The sequence below is a fragment of the Phyllostomus discolor genome, chromosome 4 (genome assembly GCF_004126475.2).
Source record: "Phyllostomus discolor isolate MPI-MPIP mPhyDis1 chromosome 4, mPhyDis1.pri.v3, whole genome shotgun sequence".
Classification (NCBI taxonomy): Eukaryota; Metazoa; Chordata; class Mammalia; order Chiroptera; family Phyllostomidae; genus Phyllostomus; species Phyllostomus discolor.
In genome coordinates this window covers 62,819,528-62,838,958 of record NC_040906.2, presented here as the reverse complement: position 1 = coordinate 62,838,958, position 19,431 = coordinate 62,819,528, and the positions used below count along the sequence as shown (strand labels likewise).

The 19,431-nt window shown below is 43.0% G+C and overlaps 1 protein-coding gene and 1 long non-coding RNA gene across 12 annotated transcripts in view; both read left to right on the top strand.

Annotated features, from left to right (window-relative positions):
- The window catches only part of PKP4 (plakophilin 4), a 255,291-nt gene that overhangs the window by 230,663 nt on the left and 5,197 nt on the right, over positions 1 to 19,431 (top strand). For all 11 annotated transcript variants that reach the window (XM_028509729.2, XM_028509727.2, XM_036023444.1 and 8 more), the window contains 8 exons: positions 1,270 to 1,453; positions 4,459 to 4,576; positions 6,038 to 6,229; positions 6,424 to 6,597; positions 9,671 to 9,821; positions 13,012 to 13,207; positions 17,248 to 17,329; positions 17,453 to 17,570. In XM_028509729.2, coding sequence (XP_028365530.1) covers positions 1,270 to 1,453; positions 4,459 to 4,576; positions 6,038 to 6,229; positions 6,424 to 6,597; positions 9,671 to 9,821; positions 13,012 to 13,207; positions 17,248 to 17,329; positions 17,453 to 17,570 — 1,215 coding nt within the window. The remainder of the gene's footprint in view (positions 1 to 1,269; positions 1,454 to 4,458; positions 4,577 to 6,037; positions 6,230 to 6,423; positions 6,598 to 9,670; positions 9,822 to 13,011; positions 13,208 to 17,247; positions 17,330 to 17,452; positions 17,571 to 19,431) is intronic.
- Positions 13,395 to 17,017, top strand: LOC118500104. Its single transcript, XR_004902634.1, has 2 exons — positions 13,395 to 14,533; positions 14,740 to 17,017. It is a non-coding gene; the product is annotated as an uncharacterized LOC118500104 (long non-coding RNA).

The following is a 19,431-nucleotide window of genomic DNA, read 5'->3' as shown; positions in this document are numbered from 1 at the left end:
AGCCCAAGCATCAGCCCCCAGTGTCCACCAACCTCTTCACAACATGTAGACAGAGCAAGGCAGGCTTTCAGGCAAGGGATGGTCCTCTCAGGTTATCATCAGAGCATTGTTTCACCACCTTCTGTTCTAGTCCTTTGCTCTTACCTCTCCTACCTCCAAAAAGAGTAAAAAGCTCCTATCAGCTCTCTTAACCACCGTCCTTCATGAAGGGCCTTGTACTTTCTCCAGGCCCTGAGAAGGCTGAGCAGCTTCCATGCCAGCTCCTGGGTCAACGTGCACCTCCTTGTTTCTGGCCCAGCACTCTTCTCAGGTTCACAAGCTTGACCTGCTCCCATGGACGAGGGAAGGTTTGTCGACCTATTCTCCAAAAGTGTTCCTGTGTGTTGACAGTTCTAAGAGTGCTATACAGACTTCTGAGCAGCTTGTCAAGGAAGCATCAGACAAGCATGGCTCTGAGACACGTCAGACACAGAGAAACTGCAACATCTCCCTAAACATCTCTTTCCCTCTTACTTAGGAAAATGAATTGATGTGGAAATGACATTAGAGTAGGTATAGTATTGATTTTGCTGTAATTTCTAAACCAGTAATTATTAGAAATGTGTACTGTAACAATAACCCACCTCATAGTTGATACGGAAATGAAGATAATCTAATGTGAGAGTAGCTTTTAATTTATTGTGAGTTTCACCTGTATCCAGAAGGAGGAGTGGCAGTAATGTGCACTGCCTCTAAAATACATAGTAATAAAACTCTCAAAGGGGAAGTAGAAATATCTAAGCCTTATTTGAATAAAGCAAGTGTAACCACCCTCTGTGCCAGCAAAGTTACTGCCAGCATTAAGCTTGAGCCTTCCCAGTAACAAAAGTAAGAAGAGGAGAGACATGTCAGGCTCTTGAGAAAGAGAAATTTTCCAAATTCTAAATATCGTTAGTCTCATAGAACATTGAATGTCAGGGATAGTGCAATGAATGATGCCTTGACAGCAATCATAGATGCATTACATTATGACCTGTTACCCTCACAGAGTAACTAATTTGTTTTGCAAAAGCTCTAAAACTTAAGCGAAGGACTATTACAACTTTGTAATACTGCCAGAAGCTCACATATGTTCACCCAACATTTACCAGAGGTCCAGCCCAGCCTGGTTGCAGTAGATTAGGTTGGGAACAGACTGAGTTCACATCAGTTAGGGCTAATATGTTTATTTTATTACTGAAACTGCAGGATCTTTAATTGATAATTTGCTGTTTAAAATCTCATTTTTAGGAGTTCTTTGGAATTTATCCTCATGTGATGCTGTAAAGATGACAATCATTCGAGATGCTCTCTCAACCCTAACAAACACTGTGATTGTTCCACATTCTGGATGGAATAACGCTTCCTTTGATGATGATCATAAAATTAAATTTCAGACTTCACTCGTTCTGCGTAATACAACAGGTTGTCTGAGGTAAATTCTTTATCTCTTCTTTCTAATTATGTGCTTCAATAATATGACATAGGTAAGCTGATCCTGGGCAGTTTTAGTTCATTTTATTAACACCCACCTAAATTTCCAAGTTTGCTTCAAAATTGAGGCCACTGGACTTGTTATCCGTGAAGAAAACATTATGAGCCGAGACTGGTGTCCTGAAAGACATTATCATATAAATGACTCTTCTTTGATTTAGTCAGAAGACCTTTCATTCTGAAACTGTGCCAAAATTCCTGCATTTTCCACTCGAAGAGCATTTTTCTGGTTATCACATTCTGATTGCTGATGTGCTTGTAGCCTTGTTTTTGTTTAAGTTCAAAATGTGAAGGTTAAAATATTTTTGCTTTTAAAAGAGTACAAAGAGGTGTGTGGTTCAAACAATCATTGGGTTTGGGTTTTATAAATAAATGGAAGTGAGCCCAAATAGTATTTTCAGTCATTATCTTTAGCATGTAGAATCTATAAAACCTCCCCTAAGTGTACACAGTATTTTTCATTGTTTGCCATTAATACTCATCAGCTTAATTTCTATCCCATTTCCCAGGCTTAGATGCCCTGGAACTGGAAGTGGAAGTCTTGGGACAGAGAAGCATAGTGATGATGAAAGTGGGCTCTGGCCTCAGACAGCCTGGCTTCCCATCCCATTCTGAGCCTGTTTCCTCATCTTTAGAATAGGGATATTAGTACCACCTCAGAGTTATGAAGAATCAGCTTGTATAAAGTGCGTAGTGTTGTGTCTGACACACAGTGAGCACTATTTGACGTCTAAACATCTCTATAACAGAGAGCTTGGGAGGAGCCTGGACTGCTGCTCTGAAGTCTTTCACTATTGTGACAGGGGACTGTTGGCCCTGAAGACGGGGCGAGGGAGTCAGGATTCTGGAAAACAAGCCAGTTCCCAGCTCGGGTGCTTGTATCAAAGGGCAGCTCATATCGCCTACTGATCATCTGTGGAAGCAGCATCTCATTCTCTCCCTATACCTGGATTCAGCGAGGCTGTGATTACTCTTCAGCCAGCCTGCCAGGGTTCCAGGAAAGCCCGGAGGCAGGACATGTTCAGGCTCACCCATGATTCATGGCTACAAACATTTGGTGAATGCCTTCCTTGTGAAATCAACAATGAACCATAAAGCTTAGATCCCTGCTCATATTCTGTTGGGGAAGACAGACAGACAGACAAATAAGAAAATAACAATAGGTGCCATTAAAAAAATAGGATGATATAAGAGTTATTCGGTGATTATTTTGATGATCAGGTCATCTCCCATAGGAGCTGAAATTTAAACCATAGACCTGAAATACCGTAGGAGCTACTCATTTGAGGGTGGGTGTCAGGGAGACGTGAGTTCTCTGCAGCAGTGATGGGTAGCATAAAGGCTCTGGGGCAGGCATGAGCTTGCAGCTGGAGTTGAATGGTCAAGGGTCGGAGCAGAATCATATTATGTAGGGTTTTTTTAAGTCAAAGGAGTTTGCATTTTATTACAAGTGCCATGGGAAGCCGTCACGTTTTTAATCGTGGAGTGATGGCACTGGGTTCTGGCTGCAATGTGGAAAACCAAGTATGGCGACAATAGAGACAGAAGACAAGGCTGCTGCAGTGAGCAATCCAGACAGGAAGGCAGTGGCCTAAACCAGGCACTAGAGACACAGGTAGGCAGGTGAAGCAGGGAGGGTTTGCTAGGGGGCTGAATATCAGGGTCGAGGGGAAGTGAGGAAAGAAGGATAACATCTAGATCTTTGGCTGGAGCAAATAGGAGCACAGAAGTGCTATGGATGGAGTCAGGGGGACAAAATGGGGAGGGGTGAGCAGTTTTGAGTGTTGGCCAGATCCCCTTTGGAGATGTCTAATTAGGTATCCATGTGGTTATGTCACAGAAACAGTTGGAGAAATGAGTCTGAAGTTCTGAAGAGAGGTCAGGCTAAATACGTGCATTTCGAAGTTAAGGGTTGATAGATTGTATTAAAGCCAAGGAACAGAAGGAAGGGCCACCTAGGAGAATTCAAAGATAAAGAATGGACCAAAGAGCTCTGGACACTCCAGAGGAACCCAGAAGCAGAAGAGGCTTGAGAGGGAAAAGCAGCAAGGTGGGAGGAAAACCCAGAGGAGCGAGGGGGCTGAGGAGCTCATGGAGTGATGGAAGAGGGCAGCTGTGGAGTGTGTTAAGAGGTGACACAAGAAAAGAGTAGAGGAGGGACTGCAGGTGACATTCTCTGGCCCCAGAAAAATAAAGATGAGACAAAAAATCTTAATATTTGAAAAATCTCAGTTAGCCTAGAATCTTGTTAATGGGACATAAAATAGATCCTTATAATCTGGTATCAATTCATGAAAATAAACTAATATGAAAAATTTCAATGTGGGTGAGGCCAAAAACAATTTTCAGGGTTTTTTTTAAATAATTGAAAAAATGTTAAAAATTGCAGCATAAGCAAATTTCCATATTTAACTTAAATGTTTATACGAGAAATTATGTTTCCTGTATTTATCTGAGAAGCATTTATGACCACACCCACTACATGCAAAACATTAAGGTTCCCTAATAAGGTGGGTAAAGCATGTCTAAAATGAACAAGTGTGGCGAGCAGGTGACTTTTATGTGGCATGCACTTTTCTAGTTGCTGTAAATGATGCAGCTACTCATCACTTTCAACAGCTCTGTGAGGTAGTTACTATTATTCTGCTCTTGACATATGAGGAAACTAAAGAGGCCCCAAAATCATCATTTTAGGAGGTTAGAAAGTAGCATGTCTCGGAAGAGATACAAAGCTGAAATGCTTCCACTGTTCTCTTTGTGTGCATAATGGGGAGTTAGCTCTTGTGAGCTCTCCGGATGTTGTAACGTAAGCCCCCTGAATGCTTGCTCCAAGCAGACCTGCATGGCTGACGTCTTGTCTGTTTTCTCAGATCATTAAGGTAAGGCTCCATGGCTAACAAGTGAATTGTTGATCTTAGCAGCTCCCACATGTCTCTGCCCATTTAGGAACCTCAGCTCCGCAGGGGAGGAAGCCCGGAAACAAATGCGATCCTGTGAAGGGCTGGTGGACTCGCTGCTGTACGTGATCCACACATGTGTGAACACATCCGATTATGACAGCAAGGTCAGTGCCTGCCCAGCTGTGTGAGGGAGGCACAATGACAAATGACACCAACTGCCTATCACCACTATTTGCATGCCATTGATTCTTTCTGGAATTCTTGAGCTTCTCCTCCTCATTAGGCTACACCCCAGATTAAAGGGAGAGTCTCTCTAAAAATTACAAGTTCACAGGGATGTGACAACTTAAGAAAATAGTCTTAGAGCCATGAAAACTGAGTGACTGTGACCTAGCAGGGCGGCAGGGTCCTGACTTTCTCTGTGGTTCTCCTAGACCCCTTGTCTGGGTGGTTGACCCTGCTGCTATTCTCTCCAGTTCTGTATTCCTCCTGCCAGAATCAGTATTTGCATATCTACTGGATAAAAATTCCTAGTTGAGACACCAAAATTCCTCAGAGCAGTCCACAGCCCTGACCCCAGCACCAGCTTTAAATGCCTCTTTCATCCCCAGTTTCAGTCCTTCCCCTCCTTCTCTTGTCATGCTGATCTGTTACCAGCATGAGCTCCTTCTCCTCCCCTCCTCTTTTCTCCTTGGACAGAGGGGCAATCTACTCATCAGTTTTCAGCTGTGACAGCCATCCAGGATTATCCCAGGAGGAGGGCCGGAGGAAGGAGGGACTAAACATATCAGGAGTTCAGGGTGGGTAGGGTACTTGGTGTTCACCATGGGCTGGACCAGAAGAGGCCATAAGAAGTCCTTGGGTCATAAATAGGGGTCTGAGAGAGAAAAGAACGGTGAGTGGTAGGCTCTGAGAAAAGACAGGGAGGAGTTCGGGATGACGGCCATGTTTTTATTTGAGCCTTATTGGACCAAAAGAACTACAAATGCAATTGAGAAGAGCAAGCAAGCTGAAAGAGAGGAGCTTGCTGAGCAAAAACTGAACTTGACTTTAGATGCTCTTAGTGAAATGACATTTTGCTTCCCAATTAGAGGTGTGAAATAGACTTTTAGGAGCAAAAGACCATGTACAGAAGGCAAAATGTCAGCAGAGAAAAGAGATCATGGTACTTTCCAGAGGGAAGGGAGAGTTGGGAGATGGAAGAAGGAGACAAAGATGGGAGTTGAGGGGATGGACAGTCCCCAGGGTCAGGGGGTGTGGCATTGGTTGCACCCATTTTCATGGCAAGGACTTCTGGTGAGGAGTGAGGTTCTAGCATCTGGCTGCATTTCTGCCACTGCAGCTGCCCTGAGGCAGAAGCACTGGTCATTTTTTCTTCCAGGGCCTTGCACATTTTAGTTAGCATAAAATCAGATCCTCAGAAATACCAAGAGTGACTCTGCACTCTCTCATTCGGGTATTCCATAAAAGTTGTAGGGTCATAATTTTCTTTAGATTGTTTCATGTTCCCATAAAAGGAATTCTTTCATATTCTACATTTATTTAATCTTACTGGCATTCAGTACAAAAGCATTTTGCATGAATGTGCTACGGTGGTTTTAATTATATGCTGTGTTGGGTTTTAGACCGTGGAGAACTGCGTGTGCACCCTGAGGAACCTGTCCTATCGGCTGGAACTGGAGGTCCCTCAGGCCCGGCTGCTGGGGCTGAACGAATTGGATGACTTACTAGGAAAAGAGTCTCCAAGCAAAGATTCAGAGCCAAGCTGCTGGGGGAAGAAGAAGAAAAAGAAAAAGAAAACACCACAAGAGGATCAAGTTAGTATTTTATTTGACATGAAACTTAAGTTTCATTCTTCTGGGAGTTAAGAAATCACATATTTGCGAGAAAAAAACAATTCTCATGATACAGCTTTTCATAGCGACAGCCGAATCCATCATAGAGGGGTGTCTTCAGATGCTGGAGATTGTGTTCATTTGCTCCCATTTAATGAGTGCTCTTTGCCTTTCAGTGGGATGGAGTTGGTCCTATCCCAGGGCTGTCAAAGTCCCCCAAAGGGGTTGAGATGCTGTGGCATCCGTCAGTGGTAAAACCATATCTGACTCTTCTAGCAGAAAGTTCTAACCCAGCCACCTTGGAAGGCTCTGCCGGATCTCTCCAGAACCTCTCTGCTGGAAACTGGAAGGTAGGATGCCTTCCACTTGTCCACACTTCTTTCCATCTGTGCATTCACATTAGCAGTGGTGGTGAAAGAGACATGGTTGTTTTAGAATGGAAAGGGGGAGATAGTAGTTGGCTCAGGGGATCCAGAGATGAGTGTGACATAGCCCTCGCTGTGAGCACCTGAAGCCTAGTGAGGAAAACAGACAGCTTAAGTCACTATAGTGCAGACACACAGGATGTGTGTGCTGTGGGGTCTTGAGAGAGGACACATCTATTCCAGAGCAGCATGTGAGAGAAAGGTAAGGAAAGGGGAGAGCAAAGAGGTAGGCAAGGTTTCCTCAAGGGGTGGTGCTGCCCAAATGGACTATTTAAGAATGAGCAGAATTAAGCCAGCAGAGTCTGGGGCTGGGCATGTAGAAGGAGTGGTCCAGGTAAAGGGACAAGAGAAGGAAGGCCTTAAAGTGAGGACAGACTACAGGCTGGTTGCTGGATCATTTGAGGGCAGGGCAAGAGGCAGCCCTTACTAGAGCCAGGCATCATGAGGTGGTCTGATGGCCAAGCTTCAGGAGCTGGGACCTGACCTACAATACAGACCAGAGGCATCACTAAAAGGGTTTAAGCAAACAAGTGACACAGGCCAATGTTAGACCCTATTGGATATGGCAGTGCAGAAAGTGAATTCGAAGAAGAGGAAAGTAGAGGCAGGGATTTCCCTGAGAAGCCAAGTGAGAAATGCCAAAGACCTGAATTGGAGCTGAGGTTGGGCAGTGGCGTAGGGAAGGAGAGGGGCCACTGCTCCTCTCAGACACTTACAGAACATACACATGGTGCAAGTTTCCACATTCCCTTGTAGGTATGTGACTTCTTGATGAAAATTGAAGGTGGTTTCATACCATTACCGTTTTAAGCATGTTCTCAAAACTTAAATGTCATCTAGCAACTTCCCAGACAATTCTTGTCTGAAAGATTTTAACCTCTAGAAATTTCCTGACAAGTGTATTTTAGTAGAATTACTATAATGCGTGTTTTTGGCTGCCTCCACCACCACTATCCAAAATGAGAATCTTTTGGCCACTGTGCTATCCATGAGAGCAAAAAACATTGCTAAGCCTGGGTATGGTTTATTTCATGCAACCAGCTGCTGTTAATGGATATATACAGACAGTTATGGCCTAGCGCTAAGCCAGTGTGGTCATTTGTTATTGTTCTTTTTAATTAAAGTGCTAATAGCTTCGCCTGTAAGTGCTGTCTCTGGAGTCAGAACCCTTGGCTTTGAATCCTAGCTCCTCCACTTACTAGCTAGGGCCTTGGATATCTCTGTACTTAGTTTCTTAATCTATAAAATGGAAATAATACCTACATCATGATGTGGTTGTGAGGATTAAGGAGACAATAAATGTGGAGAACCTGGGACAGTGCCCAGCACGTAAGTATTCATAATATTTCTGCTAATGACTCAGCGTTCACCTCCAGCTTATGACTTCAGGGCCATTTGATGATAATAAAGATAATAATTAAGAGATGATTTTTTTAAAATTTTTTTAAAGATTTTATTTATTCATTTTAGAGAGGGAAGGGAGGGAGATAGAGAGAGAGAGAGAGAAACATCAATGTGCGGTTGCTGGGGGTTATGGCCTGCAACCCAGGAATGTACCCTGGTTGGGAATCGAACCTGGGACACCTTGGTTCCCAACTCACACACAATCCACTGAGCTACGCCAGCCATGGAAAAAAGAGATGTGATTTGAGTTGTCTAGAATTTCATTTCCAGGATCACCCAGTGAATAAAAATTAGATGGTAAGCTCATTCACAATATGAACAGTGTCTAAAATAATAAATCGAAATATTGGACCCTTGTTAAGAAAACAAGATAATCATGGCCACAGATGCAATCCAGTCAGAAGCTATCTGGGGAGCATCGGCAACGGAGGTAGCGGGCACTGCGGGTTTCAGGGAGGGAGAAGTCGACACAGTTGCCTGCCTTATAGCAGTCATATATTCTATTTCCCGCTATAGATTTCATTTGATTTGGGAAATAGGAGTATTTGTTTCATCTGAAAAATATTAATAGGATCTTTGAAATGCATCTTTTCCTCTTGTTTGTATTACTAAAATAATCTATTCTTTTGGTATTCAAGAAGCTAAGCAGTAAATCACATATTTTAATGAACTAAATAGTACCAAGGTCTAGTAAATCTTTGTCCTCATGTCTTGACCACAGCAGGTAAGGATTAGATGTTTAATGAGCAACATTTTTCAATTATCCTAAATTTTGAAAGACCGCTTGCCTTGGTAAAAATGTCAGTGAAAGCTCAAAACAAGATTAAAGACCCATTTTCAAATGTTACCTTTTTTCTAATTCTGTTGGTGTTTCCCCGATGACTTAGCATTCATTTCCAGTTCATACAGTACACACACTGACTCATCGTACAGACTTGCCTCATAATCATGAAAGACTTTCTTAACTACAGATTTTTAAAAAGCAGCAGCAGCTAACTAATCTTGAATGAGAGAGCATTTTTACACAGAAACATACTTACTTTTTCACCAATGTGCATGAGTTATGTTGCTCAGGGTTTCTGGAGAATTCATTTTCTTCAGGGCAAGGGATATTTCCAAGGAATCTCTTTGAAAGGTTTTGAACTGTAAATATTGCAGAGAAGTTGGGAAAAAATGACTTGATGGAGACAGGTTCCCTTTTAATGTGCACTGATCGGTTACCGCCATCCTATTTATAGCCTCTGGACCTGCAATGGGTCCAGCTGCAAAGACACAAGATTCTTCCTTAATTATGTTAATGTATTAGAGGTAGAAAGTAGTCACTGCCTTCTCTTTTCTGCACAAAAATATCTGGTAGATGGTGGTTTAAGATTTTCAGGCTTTGGGATTTTTTTTTTAATCCATCATCCTAGCCTAGCTTTATCCCAAACTATGATTTTCTTTACTGACACCACAGATTTAATCTCCAATTGGAAAGAAAACATTTAATCCATTAGTTCATCTTTTGGAAACATCATTTTTAGGCAACATTAACATCTGAGAGTTGAACTCTGTTCTGTGTTACTTATGTCTTGTTTTGCTCTTTGCTCACTAGTTTGCAGCGTACATCCGGGCAGCCGTCCGCAAAGAAAAAGGGCTTCCCATCCTTGTAGAACTTCTGAGAATGGATAATGATAGAGTGGTTTCTTCTGTGGCAACTGCCTTGAGGAATATGGCACTAGATGTTCGCAACAAGGAGCTTATAGGTATGTTCTGGTGACCAGGTGAGCTATAAGGAGAGAATAAGACCAACTACATTTATAAAACTCTTCTTTTGATTTGTAAAAATGTGACATTTAAAATTATTAGCAACCGAGTCCTGGTCCTGTTTCCTTTGCATATTTGGGTACCCCTGCTGTCTGTTCTTTATGACCAGTCCTTTTCCTCAAAAGGCAGATTCATTAATTAAATCTTGATTAAGGAAGGTACATTTTCAGAAAAGTTAGCAATTTCACTTATACATTACAACACTACTTAATAGATTTGATGTCTCCATTTCCTAAGAGAGATTCATTTCTGGAGAAACAAGAAAAGTTTACTTCATTTCTGACTCTTGAGACTGATGCTTCCAACACTACAATGTTCTAAATTTAAAGAAAAAGAAACCATGCAAAAAGTGTGTACCTTTTCCCCCCTCAGGTCTGTGTAATTGCTCAACCCTAGACAGAGTAGACTCACTGTCCCAAGGCCATTTCCATCCTAGGGCAGGGTCAGGACTAGGGTTGGGCAAGTGAGGGACACAGGATACAAAATTTTAGGAGGCATTTACCCTCAGGTCCACCCAGACATAGGGTTGGCACATGCATGAACCTGAGAACAGATGCCTCTTCAAGTTTTGCACCCTGGGAGGCTTAGCTTGCTTGTCTCCAGACATTGCCACATCTCGAGCACAGAGTATAGAGTGAGGAAAAGACCAGAGATGGTCCAGAAGATCTCAGGTTAAATCTTGGATCTGCTGCTCACTGGCTGTGGAACCTGGGGGTGCGGGGAGGGGGAGTGTGGTCCTGTATTGAGCCCACTGGGCTCAGTTCCTTCAACTAAGTAGAAAACTTCCTCAGCCTGTCTCTGGAAGGGAGCTGACGATGCCTGCTGTCCTCATCCTTCCATGGATGGGTGTGCTGTGTAAATGAAATGAGAGGGTGAGGCAGCTACTTACAAACTGCCAAGTTTCCAGCCAGCCCCACAGCTGTGGCAGGTCAGGGGAGGTGGGTTGGGGGGTGGTTCATAAGATCTCATGTGCATTAGTGAATATATGTATACTAAACTCATTAAAATATACCCATCATTAGAGAGGGAGGGAGACAAAAATGAAGATAGCAAGAGAGGGAAAGAGACAATGGGGCAATAATGTTTACCTTAAAGAGTTGCTGTGAGGATTCACTGACAACTTACAGAAAAGCCCCTCACACAGTGCCTGGCACACTTGCTATTTTAAATTATCGCCTGGGTTAACCTACTCTTAACACATCATTTCTTTGAGTCAAATCATCCCCCATGGAAAGGAAAGGAGCTTTCCTGCCCTGTTCATACAATCTAGTGCATGCCTGATTCCAGTAGATTTGTCGGAACTCTTAGTCCCCACACTTCCTTCAAGGAAATCTCTGAGGTGTCCCTAAAAAGATATTTTTAAGTTATTTTTGTTAAATCTTTATTAGAATTTTTTATAAAAGAGCACATGTAGTTTGAGGGTTCTTAATGCTAAGAAGTAAAGGGCCGACAACATAAATCTTAAGGGAGGAGACACAGGAGAGCGGAAGGTGCAGGGCCAATACTCCGGAGCCCAGATCTTTGGGGAAAATGAACAGCAGAGTGTCAGCCTTCTCTTGGTGCACCCCTGAGTTGTCTCCGAACATCCCAGCTCCCTTTTAAACTTCCACGAGATTCTTCCCTCTCCACTGTCAAATATTTTTTTTTACCCACCTGGAGCACTCTTGCCCTGTTTCATGAATTACTTTTTCTAGTTTCTCTGTAAAGATTCCTTCCTTCCTAAGAGGTCTGAGCCCCTCCTGGAATCGGTATGTGACTCATCCACTTCTCTGACCCCTTGACTCTCTCCTCATGTCCATTACCAGCACCAGCAGTGAACTTTCTCTTCAGAGCCATTTCTCACAAGTAAACAAAGTTTTGTCCCTTCACAAAAGTTACTGCATATTCCAGCTTAGCCGAGCTGTCTGGATCTACAGGCTCTGAGGGAACCACTGGGCTCGCTCAACAGCAGAGTGAGCTGCCTTATCCCACGAGTCAGGAGTACAATTTAAAGTTACACCTTAGCAAAATGACAAATTACACATCATGGGCCTTTCGGGCATTTGTGAGTATTCAAAATCACCAGTGCTAACTTACCATCTGATCTTAAAAACCACATTTATCTTCTGGCTTACAGCATCAGGGCAGTTTTTCCACTCTTCATAACAGTGTGCGCTGGGAGGAAGCTGGTCTTCCCTTTGAAGCCCTGTGTCTTCTGCAGCATGCAGTCAGGGCCTGCCTTCTGTTCCTTACCAGCGTGTATAAATAGGTCTTTAATAAAAGCCCATGTATTCACTGAGGAAAGAAAAAAACTAAGAAAATATTTACTTGGGCTGTAGTTAATTTCTTTTGTTTGTAGTGCAATTATTCCAGTTTGTCACTTGGTAATTGAAATTGAAAAAGTGAGAGATAATCTCTTTTTAGAGAGGAGTAAGAGAAATTGAGTATCTTAAAGAAATACTTCATTAGCTAGTGGATCCCCAGCCTGTCCTATCAAGAACTTTATTATTACTTTAATTATTATTACTGAATTAGTCCTGGGAAGCAATATATCCATAATTATAATACCAGAATTTTACTTGTGCCTTCTTTACAAGAAACTAACATGTTGTCATCATTACTGATGTCAGAACAGCTGATACACACTCTCAACTTGATAAAAATGTGTAACTGTGCATAGTTCAAATGGTAAGATCAAGAAAGATTTAATGATAAGTATTATTTGGTGTTTTACTTTGTCCAGCTTTAAACCGTATTCAACAAAAAGTTTTCAAAAGCTGTAAAAGGAAATTGAGGTATTTTTGATGCATAAACATTGAATCAAGAATTAAATTTACTATCATAATTCCTTTCTTTCTTTCTGTAATGAAAATAGTTGAACTAAAGCAACTTGATTTTATACACTGATTTACATTTTATTTCAGCCATTTACAGTAATGTCTTATAAACCAGTTGAAACTTCTTCAAGTGACATTGCAATAAATGTTACCATTCTTCTTACAGTTAATATTTCTCATTTTATTCTCTACCATGGTTTTTTTACCTGTTCTCTTTTGAGGTTTTGTTGTTAAGAGACTGCACAGTCACAATTCATCAAGAACAATAACAAAAACCTTCTGAAAGTAGAATGAAATCTTTTGCACCCGGCAGGTAAATACGCCATGCGAGACCTGGTAAACCGGCTTCCTGGAGGCACCGGCCCCAGCGTGCTGTCTGATGAGACCATGGCGGCCATCTGCTGTGCTCTGCATGAGGTCACCAGCAAAAACATGGAGAATGCCAAAGCCCTGGCCGACTCTGGGGGCATAGAAAAACTGGTGAACATAACCAAGGGCAGAGGAGACAGGCAAGTCTGCTGCAAGGAGATGAGATCACAAGCCTCTAATTCCTGGGATGGTCCTGTAAGAAGGGCTTTTGTCAAGGATATGTTTCCTATCAGAAAGGATGTATTTCGGCATTTTTTATATGCCAACAAGCTAACCATTTCCAGTGGATTTGCTGGGGCAGGCATTCACAGTCATATAGCCTATTAAAACCACCACTCTGCAGCAGAGCCTGCTCTGTGGCCTCAAGATGTGCCCTTGGTTTGCTTCCTGCGTTTAACTTTGCTTCTGGGTAACACCTAATTGATGAAGCAAGAAAAGCAGGGATCATAGAATCAATGGCAAAGATAGAAGGTGTTTGTCCTGGAGCTATAGCATGGCTATGAATTTGTCTTAGTTTCAACTCAGAGATTCCTTTGGAGGAAGTGGAAAGGAAGGCTACTTGGTGCCCACACAACACAAGAGGACAGCAGCCACATGATCCTAGTAAAACGGCCCCACTCTCCACCCCCTACCCCCGCTCCGTTCCTCACAGCACTGCTTTCCCCCTGTAAGTTGTTATGGCTTCCTCTGGCTTCTGACTCCCTCCGTAGCAGGGACTTTGTCTTTTTGTTCACCACTGCATTCTCTGCACCTATAACAAAGCCTGACCCCTAACATAAGTGCTCAGTAAATAATTATTAATTGGCTGAGTGACAATTAGTTCTAGAACTTACTAAGTCTTGTCATTTAGTTTATACTTTTGAAGGAATTTCTAAAAATTTATTCTTCCTCCAGAAACTATACCTATCAACATTAATCGTATTTCCTTTCAGTCCTTTACTTATGTATATTTTAATTTCGTTAATAATAAAAACATACACTCTTATTTTAAAGGAAATGAAACATTACAGATAAAGCTAAGATTCAGTCCATTAACCAGCCCCCCCCCCAAGTCCCCTCCCCTGGAGAGGTACCATAATCACTTTTTGTGCTCTTAAAATTTTGTTATAGCCTTCATTTGTGAAAGGCAGACAAAGAAGCTGGGAGAAATCCCAAACCAGTGCCAAAACTTTGTATAGTTAAAAAAAAAAAGTCACCAAATCTAATCCTTGTTTTCCAAAGAGATTCAGAAAGTCCTACATCAAATCAAGTTATCTGCTGAACACATACTTACCTTCCCTTATCATGCATTTGCCAAGTACGTGTTGCCTACCACTGTGTGCTGCAGCAGTGAGCAGTGCACACAGCAGCCTCTGCCCTCAGCCAGCTTGTATTCCATGGGTGAGCGAGGCGAGGCATCAACTGAGGGAAAAACACAGCCTGTCAGATGGTGGTGAGCGGTGGAGCGAATAATAAAATCAGAGAAGGTAGCCCTGGCTGGCATAGCTCAGTGGATTGAGCACAGGCTGCGAACCAAAGCATCGCAGGTTTGATTCCCAGCCAGGGCACATGCCTGGGTTGCAGGCCATGGCCCCCAGCAACCACACACTGATGTTTCTCTCCCTCTCTCTCTTTCTCCCTCCCTTCCCTCTCTAGAAATAAATAAATAAATCTTTTTTAAAAATCAGAGAAGGTGATAGGGCATGGCAGGTAGAGAGAGGAGATCACAACTTTAAACAGACAGTCAGGCCTCAGGGAGACTTTTTTGCACACAGACCTAGGGGAGGAAAGGGAGAGAGTGGCGTGGTCTCTAAGGGAAGAGCATGTCGGGCAGAGAAAACTACAAAAGAAGGGCCCTGAGACAGAGAGTATCTCATGTGATGAAGCCAGTGGGACCAGAAAAGCAAGTCAAGGGGAAAGGAGGCGGAAGAAAAGTCAGCATAAGGACTTGGACTTTTACTCTGAGTAAAACCGAAAGTCATTAGGAGTGTTGAGCAGAGAAAGGGTAGGATCTGACATTCCTTAAAGGTATCGTAGTGATACCTTTAAACTGTCCCCACAACTGGAAACTTGTGGCAGCAGCAGTTGGGGTGGTGAAGTAGTAGTTGGTTCTGACACAGTTGAAAGGTAGGGTAGCGGAATTTGCTACAGGGTTACACGAGCACTGTGAGAAGAGCTAAATGTCAAAGAAGGATTCCAAAGTCTTTGGCAAAAGATACTGTAGGATGGAATTGCCACATAGCTACATAGAGAAGCCTGCAGGAGGAGCAGGTTTTCAGAAAGACCAGGAGTTTGTTTTGGACATGTCACATTTCAGGTGTCTTTTAGACATCCACCTGAGTGTCTGGTCAGCAGGAGAATGTGCAGAAGTTCAGCATTAGAGGTCCTGGCTAGAAATACAAATTTGGGGAGGCATTAGTGTATAAATGGCGTGCTCAGAGAAGTGACTGAGAGCAATAAAGTAGAAGATATAGATACAGAAGAGGCTCAAGGGCCGATGTCCCTCCTAGTTAGAGACCAAGGAGATGAGGAGCCAGTAAATGAACCCAATGAGTAGCCAGATTATTCAGAAGAAAACTGGGAGCAAGTGGTATCCCAGAGCCAAGTGAAGGAAGTGTTTCAAAGGTGAGCACATGCCATGTGATCCTGCTCAATCCGATAGGGATGAGGGTTGAGACTCCAGTGGAATAATATTGAGGTCATAGGTTTAAAAGAAGATAAGGTGAGAGAAATTGGAGATGAGAATATGTAACTCTTTCTAGGAGTTGTGCTGCAAAGGGGAACAGAGAAACTCCCTTGCTTTTCTCAGGAGTCAGGTTTCTGCTCATAGAATTTGTCTCTAAAAATACCGTAGCCCAGCTGTTTGTGTCAGGGTGTGTACCTGGCATGCTCCTGCTTTGTTGAGTGTTTCAGGTAGCCCTGGGAGCCAGGCACAGGGTCTGCCTCTCTGCCTCTGTCCCTGCTGCCTAGTACTTAAAGGCAGGGAGATGAACAAAAGCAGTAAAGTCAGGACCCTGAGAATGAGATGGCTGGGAGGCATTAAGACCCTGTGAGTCCACTGTGGGTGTCTGAAATTTCATTTCTGTTCATTTCTTTGAAGTATCTCCTTGCTCTGTGGTCCATTTTGAAAACACATAATTTAGAAAGGCTTTGAGTGGGTTGGTTTGACCTGGTTCTGCCCTTGACTTGTCAGGAACACTGAGAAGAGGGAGTCTTGGTGGGAGCGGGGCAGGAATCCAGAAATGCCCTACCTCCAGGAACAGAGGGGGCAAAGCCCCAAATTTCCCTTTCCTCTGCCTTCACCAAAGACCTTGGAATCATTAGCAACCCAGATGGCCTGTTATGAGGGGTGGAGACGGTGCTTACCACCTGTTCACCTCTCTTCCTATGTTCAGGAGAGTTTAATTGGGAAGATACAGAGGAAAAAAGGAAATCAGATCTTGGATCTATGTTGTATATTTAAAGTCAATTTTTAATGTTAAAATGAATTCTGAAGAAAGGGAGTCAGCCATCCTTACTTCCGCCTCCCTGAGCACTGCTCCACCCCCAACGTAGGGATCTGAGGGCCTTTGCTGAAGCGGCCCGAGGGTGAGATGCAGTGACTCAGGGTAGCAGGGCTTACACAGAGCACTTGGCTTCAGCACCATGTCTTCAGAGAAAGGCAGTAATAACTGACCATATTTTCTAAATCAAACATTAGAGCACATAAGTACATTTGTTTACATAGAGGTATAAAAGATAAGGCAATGAACGTGTTTTATCAAGGCCTGATAATGGGGGGAGACATATTAAATTAACTTAAGGGGATCCTCAGACACTCAGGATGTGTGGTCATGGTCACATTAATCCCAAAGCCCCAGCAAAGTCAGCGCCTTGAGAGACATGGAGGGGAGTGTCTGGGGACCTCTCTCACAGGAAGGCTAAAAGAGGCCCTCAACTTAGAGGTCACAGGTTCATGCCAAACCTTCCTTCTCACTGCAAGCTGACCACCTGGGAGCCTCGATTTGGTTCTCACCACCCCTGGCCAGCCCTGACTCCCAGGTGCACCTGCTTCTTTGGTGGTGTTTTCTACCAGCAGCTTCCATGCCCTTTGTCTGGTCCTTGGAGAGATGGCCTCTTGGCCACTGGTTTGCAGCCTGAATGTTTTAGGAGCCTGAGGCTGTGCCGTGCACAGTCATTAACATCCACTCTCTCTCCCTAGATCTCTGAAAGTGGTGAAGGCAGCAGCCCAGGTCTTGAATACATTATGGCAGTATCGGGATCTCCGGAGCATTTATAAAAAGGTAACTTACAAGAATAGCTCTGGCATAATTAGCATTCATCAGAGCACACATCCATAGTCATTTATTGTAATGAAATGTCATTATTCATTTTGAGAGGTTTCTTTTTCTCCTTTAATTCCACAGGATGGGTGGAATCAGAACCATTTTATTACACCTGTGTCAACGTTAGAGCGAGACCGTTTCAAATCACATCCTTCCTTGTCTACCACCAACCAACAGATGTCACCCATCATTCAGTCAGGTCAGTGGGTATACTCTGCTTTTTTTGGTGAGAATGTTTGTGTGACAGGCTTTGTTTCTCACCCAGATAAGACTGAACATAAGCTGATTAAGCCTATCATATTCAAACACTCTTTGCTCCCCCAGTCCCTGGGAATCACTGCCACTGTAAGCAACAAACTCACTTTACGAATCCTTTCATTTTAAAAGTTTATGCAAATTTACACCAACTGCAATGCATACAAGTGTTCCAGGGCCCTCCATCCCAACCCCTCCCCCAAGATTCTGCTTCATGAGGTTTATGAAGCAGCCTACCAGTCACATCTGACAAACTGCCCTGGGAATGCAGGTGCAGGAGAGCTAGGAGCACAGTTTGAGAACCCCACATTTGTGCCTGAAAGTGGTTGCTGTGCCCACCTGCTGGCTGTAAGTTTAGAATCTCCTCCAAAGTGATTTTGAGTTTTCTGGGTGAAAACTCTTTCATACAAGGTCCTTTAGACAGGATCTTGATGCCCGCAGCCTGAGAGAGTTGTGATCTCCTATACCTTCCTCACCAGTTAAACCTCCGCCCCCTGGCTGTGTCCCAGACCAGCAGCTTCCTTCCATGACCGATGGGAGCAGGCCCTACAGGTAGGTTTACAGGAATTCCCTTTGATTTGCTACTTACTTACTGGTTGAGTTTAATTTGGTAGAAAAAATGTTTTGAGATTCAGACTAATTTTTTTTACATGTAAGGACAGAATATTACTACCAAGTCAGTCCTATAAATTTAATTCTTAACTAATGAAACAGGGAAAGTAATTTTTTATTTGACTGTAAATCTCTTATTCTGACATATAAATATCATCAGTTGTATTCAACTGTGCTACTACTGGCAGTATTATTTCTCATGTGGACATATGTGTCCAAGAAGACTAATATGTGACCAGTGGTTTTTGTCACATAACTGGATGTCTCCACTTGTACTAGGAATTTTTTAAAATTATCTGTGCCTATGTGTATGGTGTATATTTATATCTTAGTTTTAAATTACGGGTTGTCCTCTTCAAAGAGACCTGTGCCTGCTATTTGACATCCTTGCCCAGCTCCCAGGTGTCACCTGAGGCTGTCTTCTTTTATTAAAATGCTGAGAATTATTTTAGGGACTCGGAGTTAGGGATACAAGGGGAAGTAAGAGGCTTGGCTGCATAAAAGAAGGCATATATACAGACAAAAGAATACTTTCAGACCGATAAAGACAGTTACTAAACAACGAACTTGTTTTGATTATACACACAGGACAGTGTTGCTGAGTCCCCACCCAAGTTCCTAGGTACCTCTGTGGGGTTTGTTCAGAGGTAGAGTAACTCACACTGTTTCTCTAGTTACTCTAAGGACTGACTACCCATCCCTGAGCACTAGTGTGGAAGCTGTTGGTGGGCACCTCCGATGTCTTGCTAACGTACATATGGGAGGCAAGTGGGTCTGCTCTCTGTCCTAGCACCTTCTAGAAAGTAAGCACACAAAGCAACCCTGCGTCATTGAAGAGACGTTTTAAGGAAAAAATTTCAACATCAGTCTTTCTTTGAAAGTATCAGTGCATGCAAACCCACTGGTGGTGGCAGGGCCTGGGTGCTGCTGCTTTCAAGTCGATCAGGTGACTGAGTGACCTCTAATTTATAATCAACTGTAGTGCAAGCAAGATGATTTTTTTTTAATGAGAAAAAAAAAGATATGCAGTATTTTCCTTTCAGGCAAAAATGTCCAAGAAGAAACCTATGTAGCCATAGAGTGTTCAGCTCAAGCTGGAATAAAAAATCTGGGCCTGTGAGCCAGTCTTCTCAGCACCATAAGATTCTGGATGAGCTGGGCTTACTGATTTTACATAATTTCCCTGATCACCA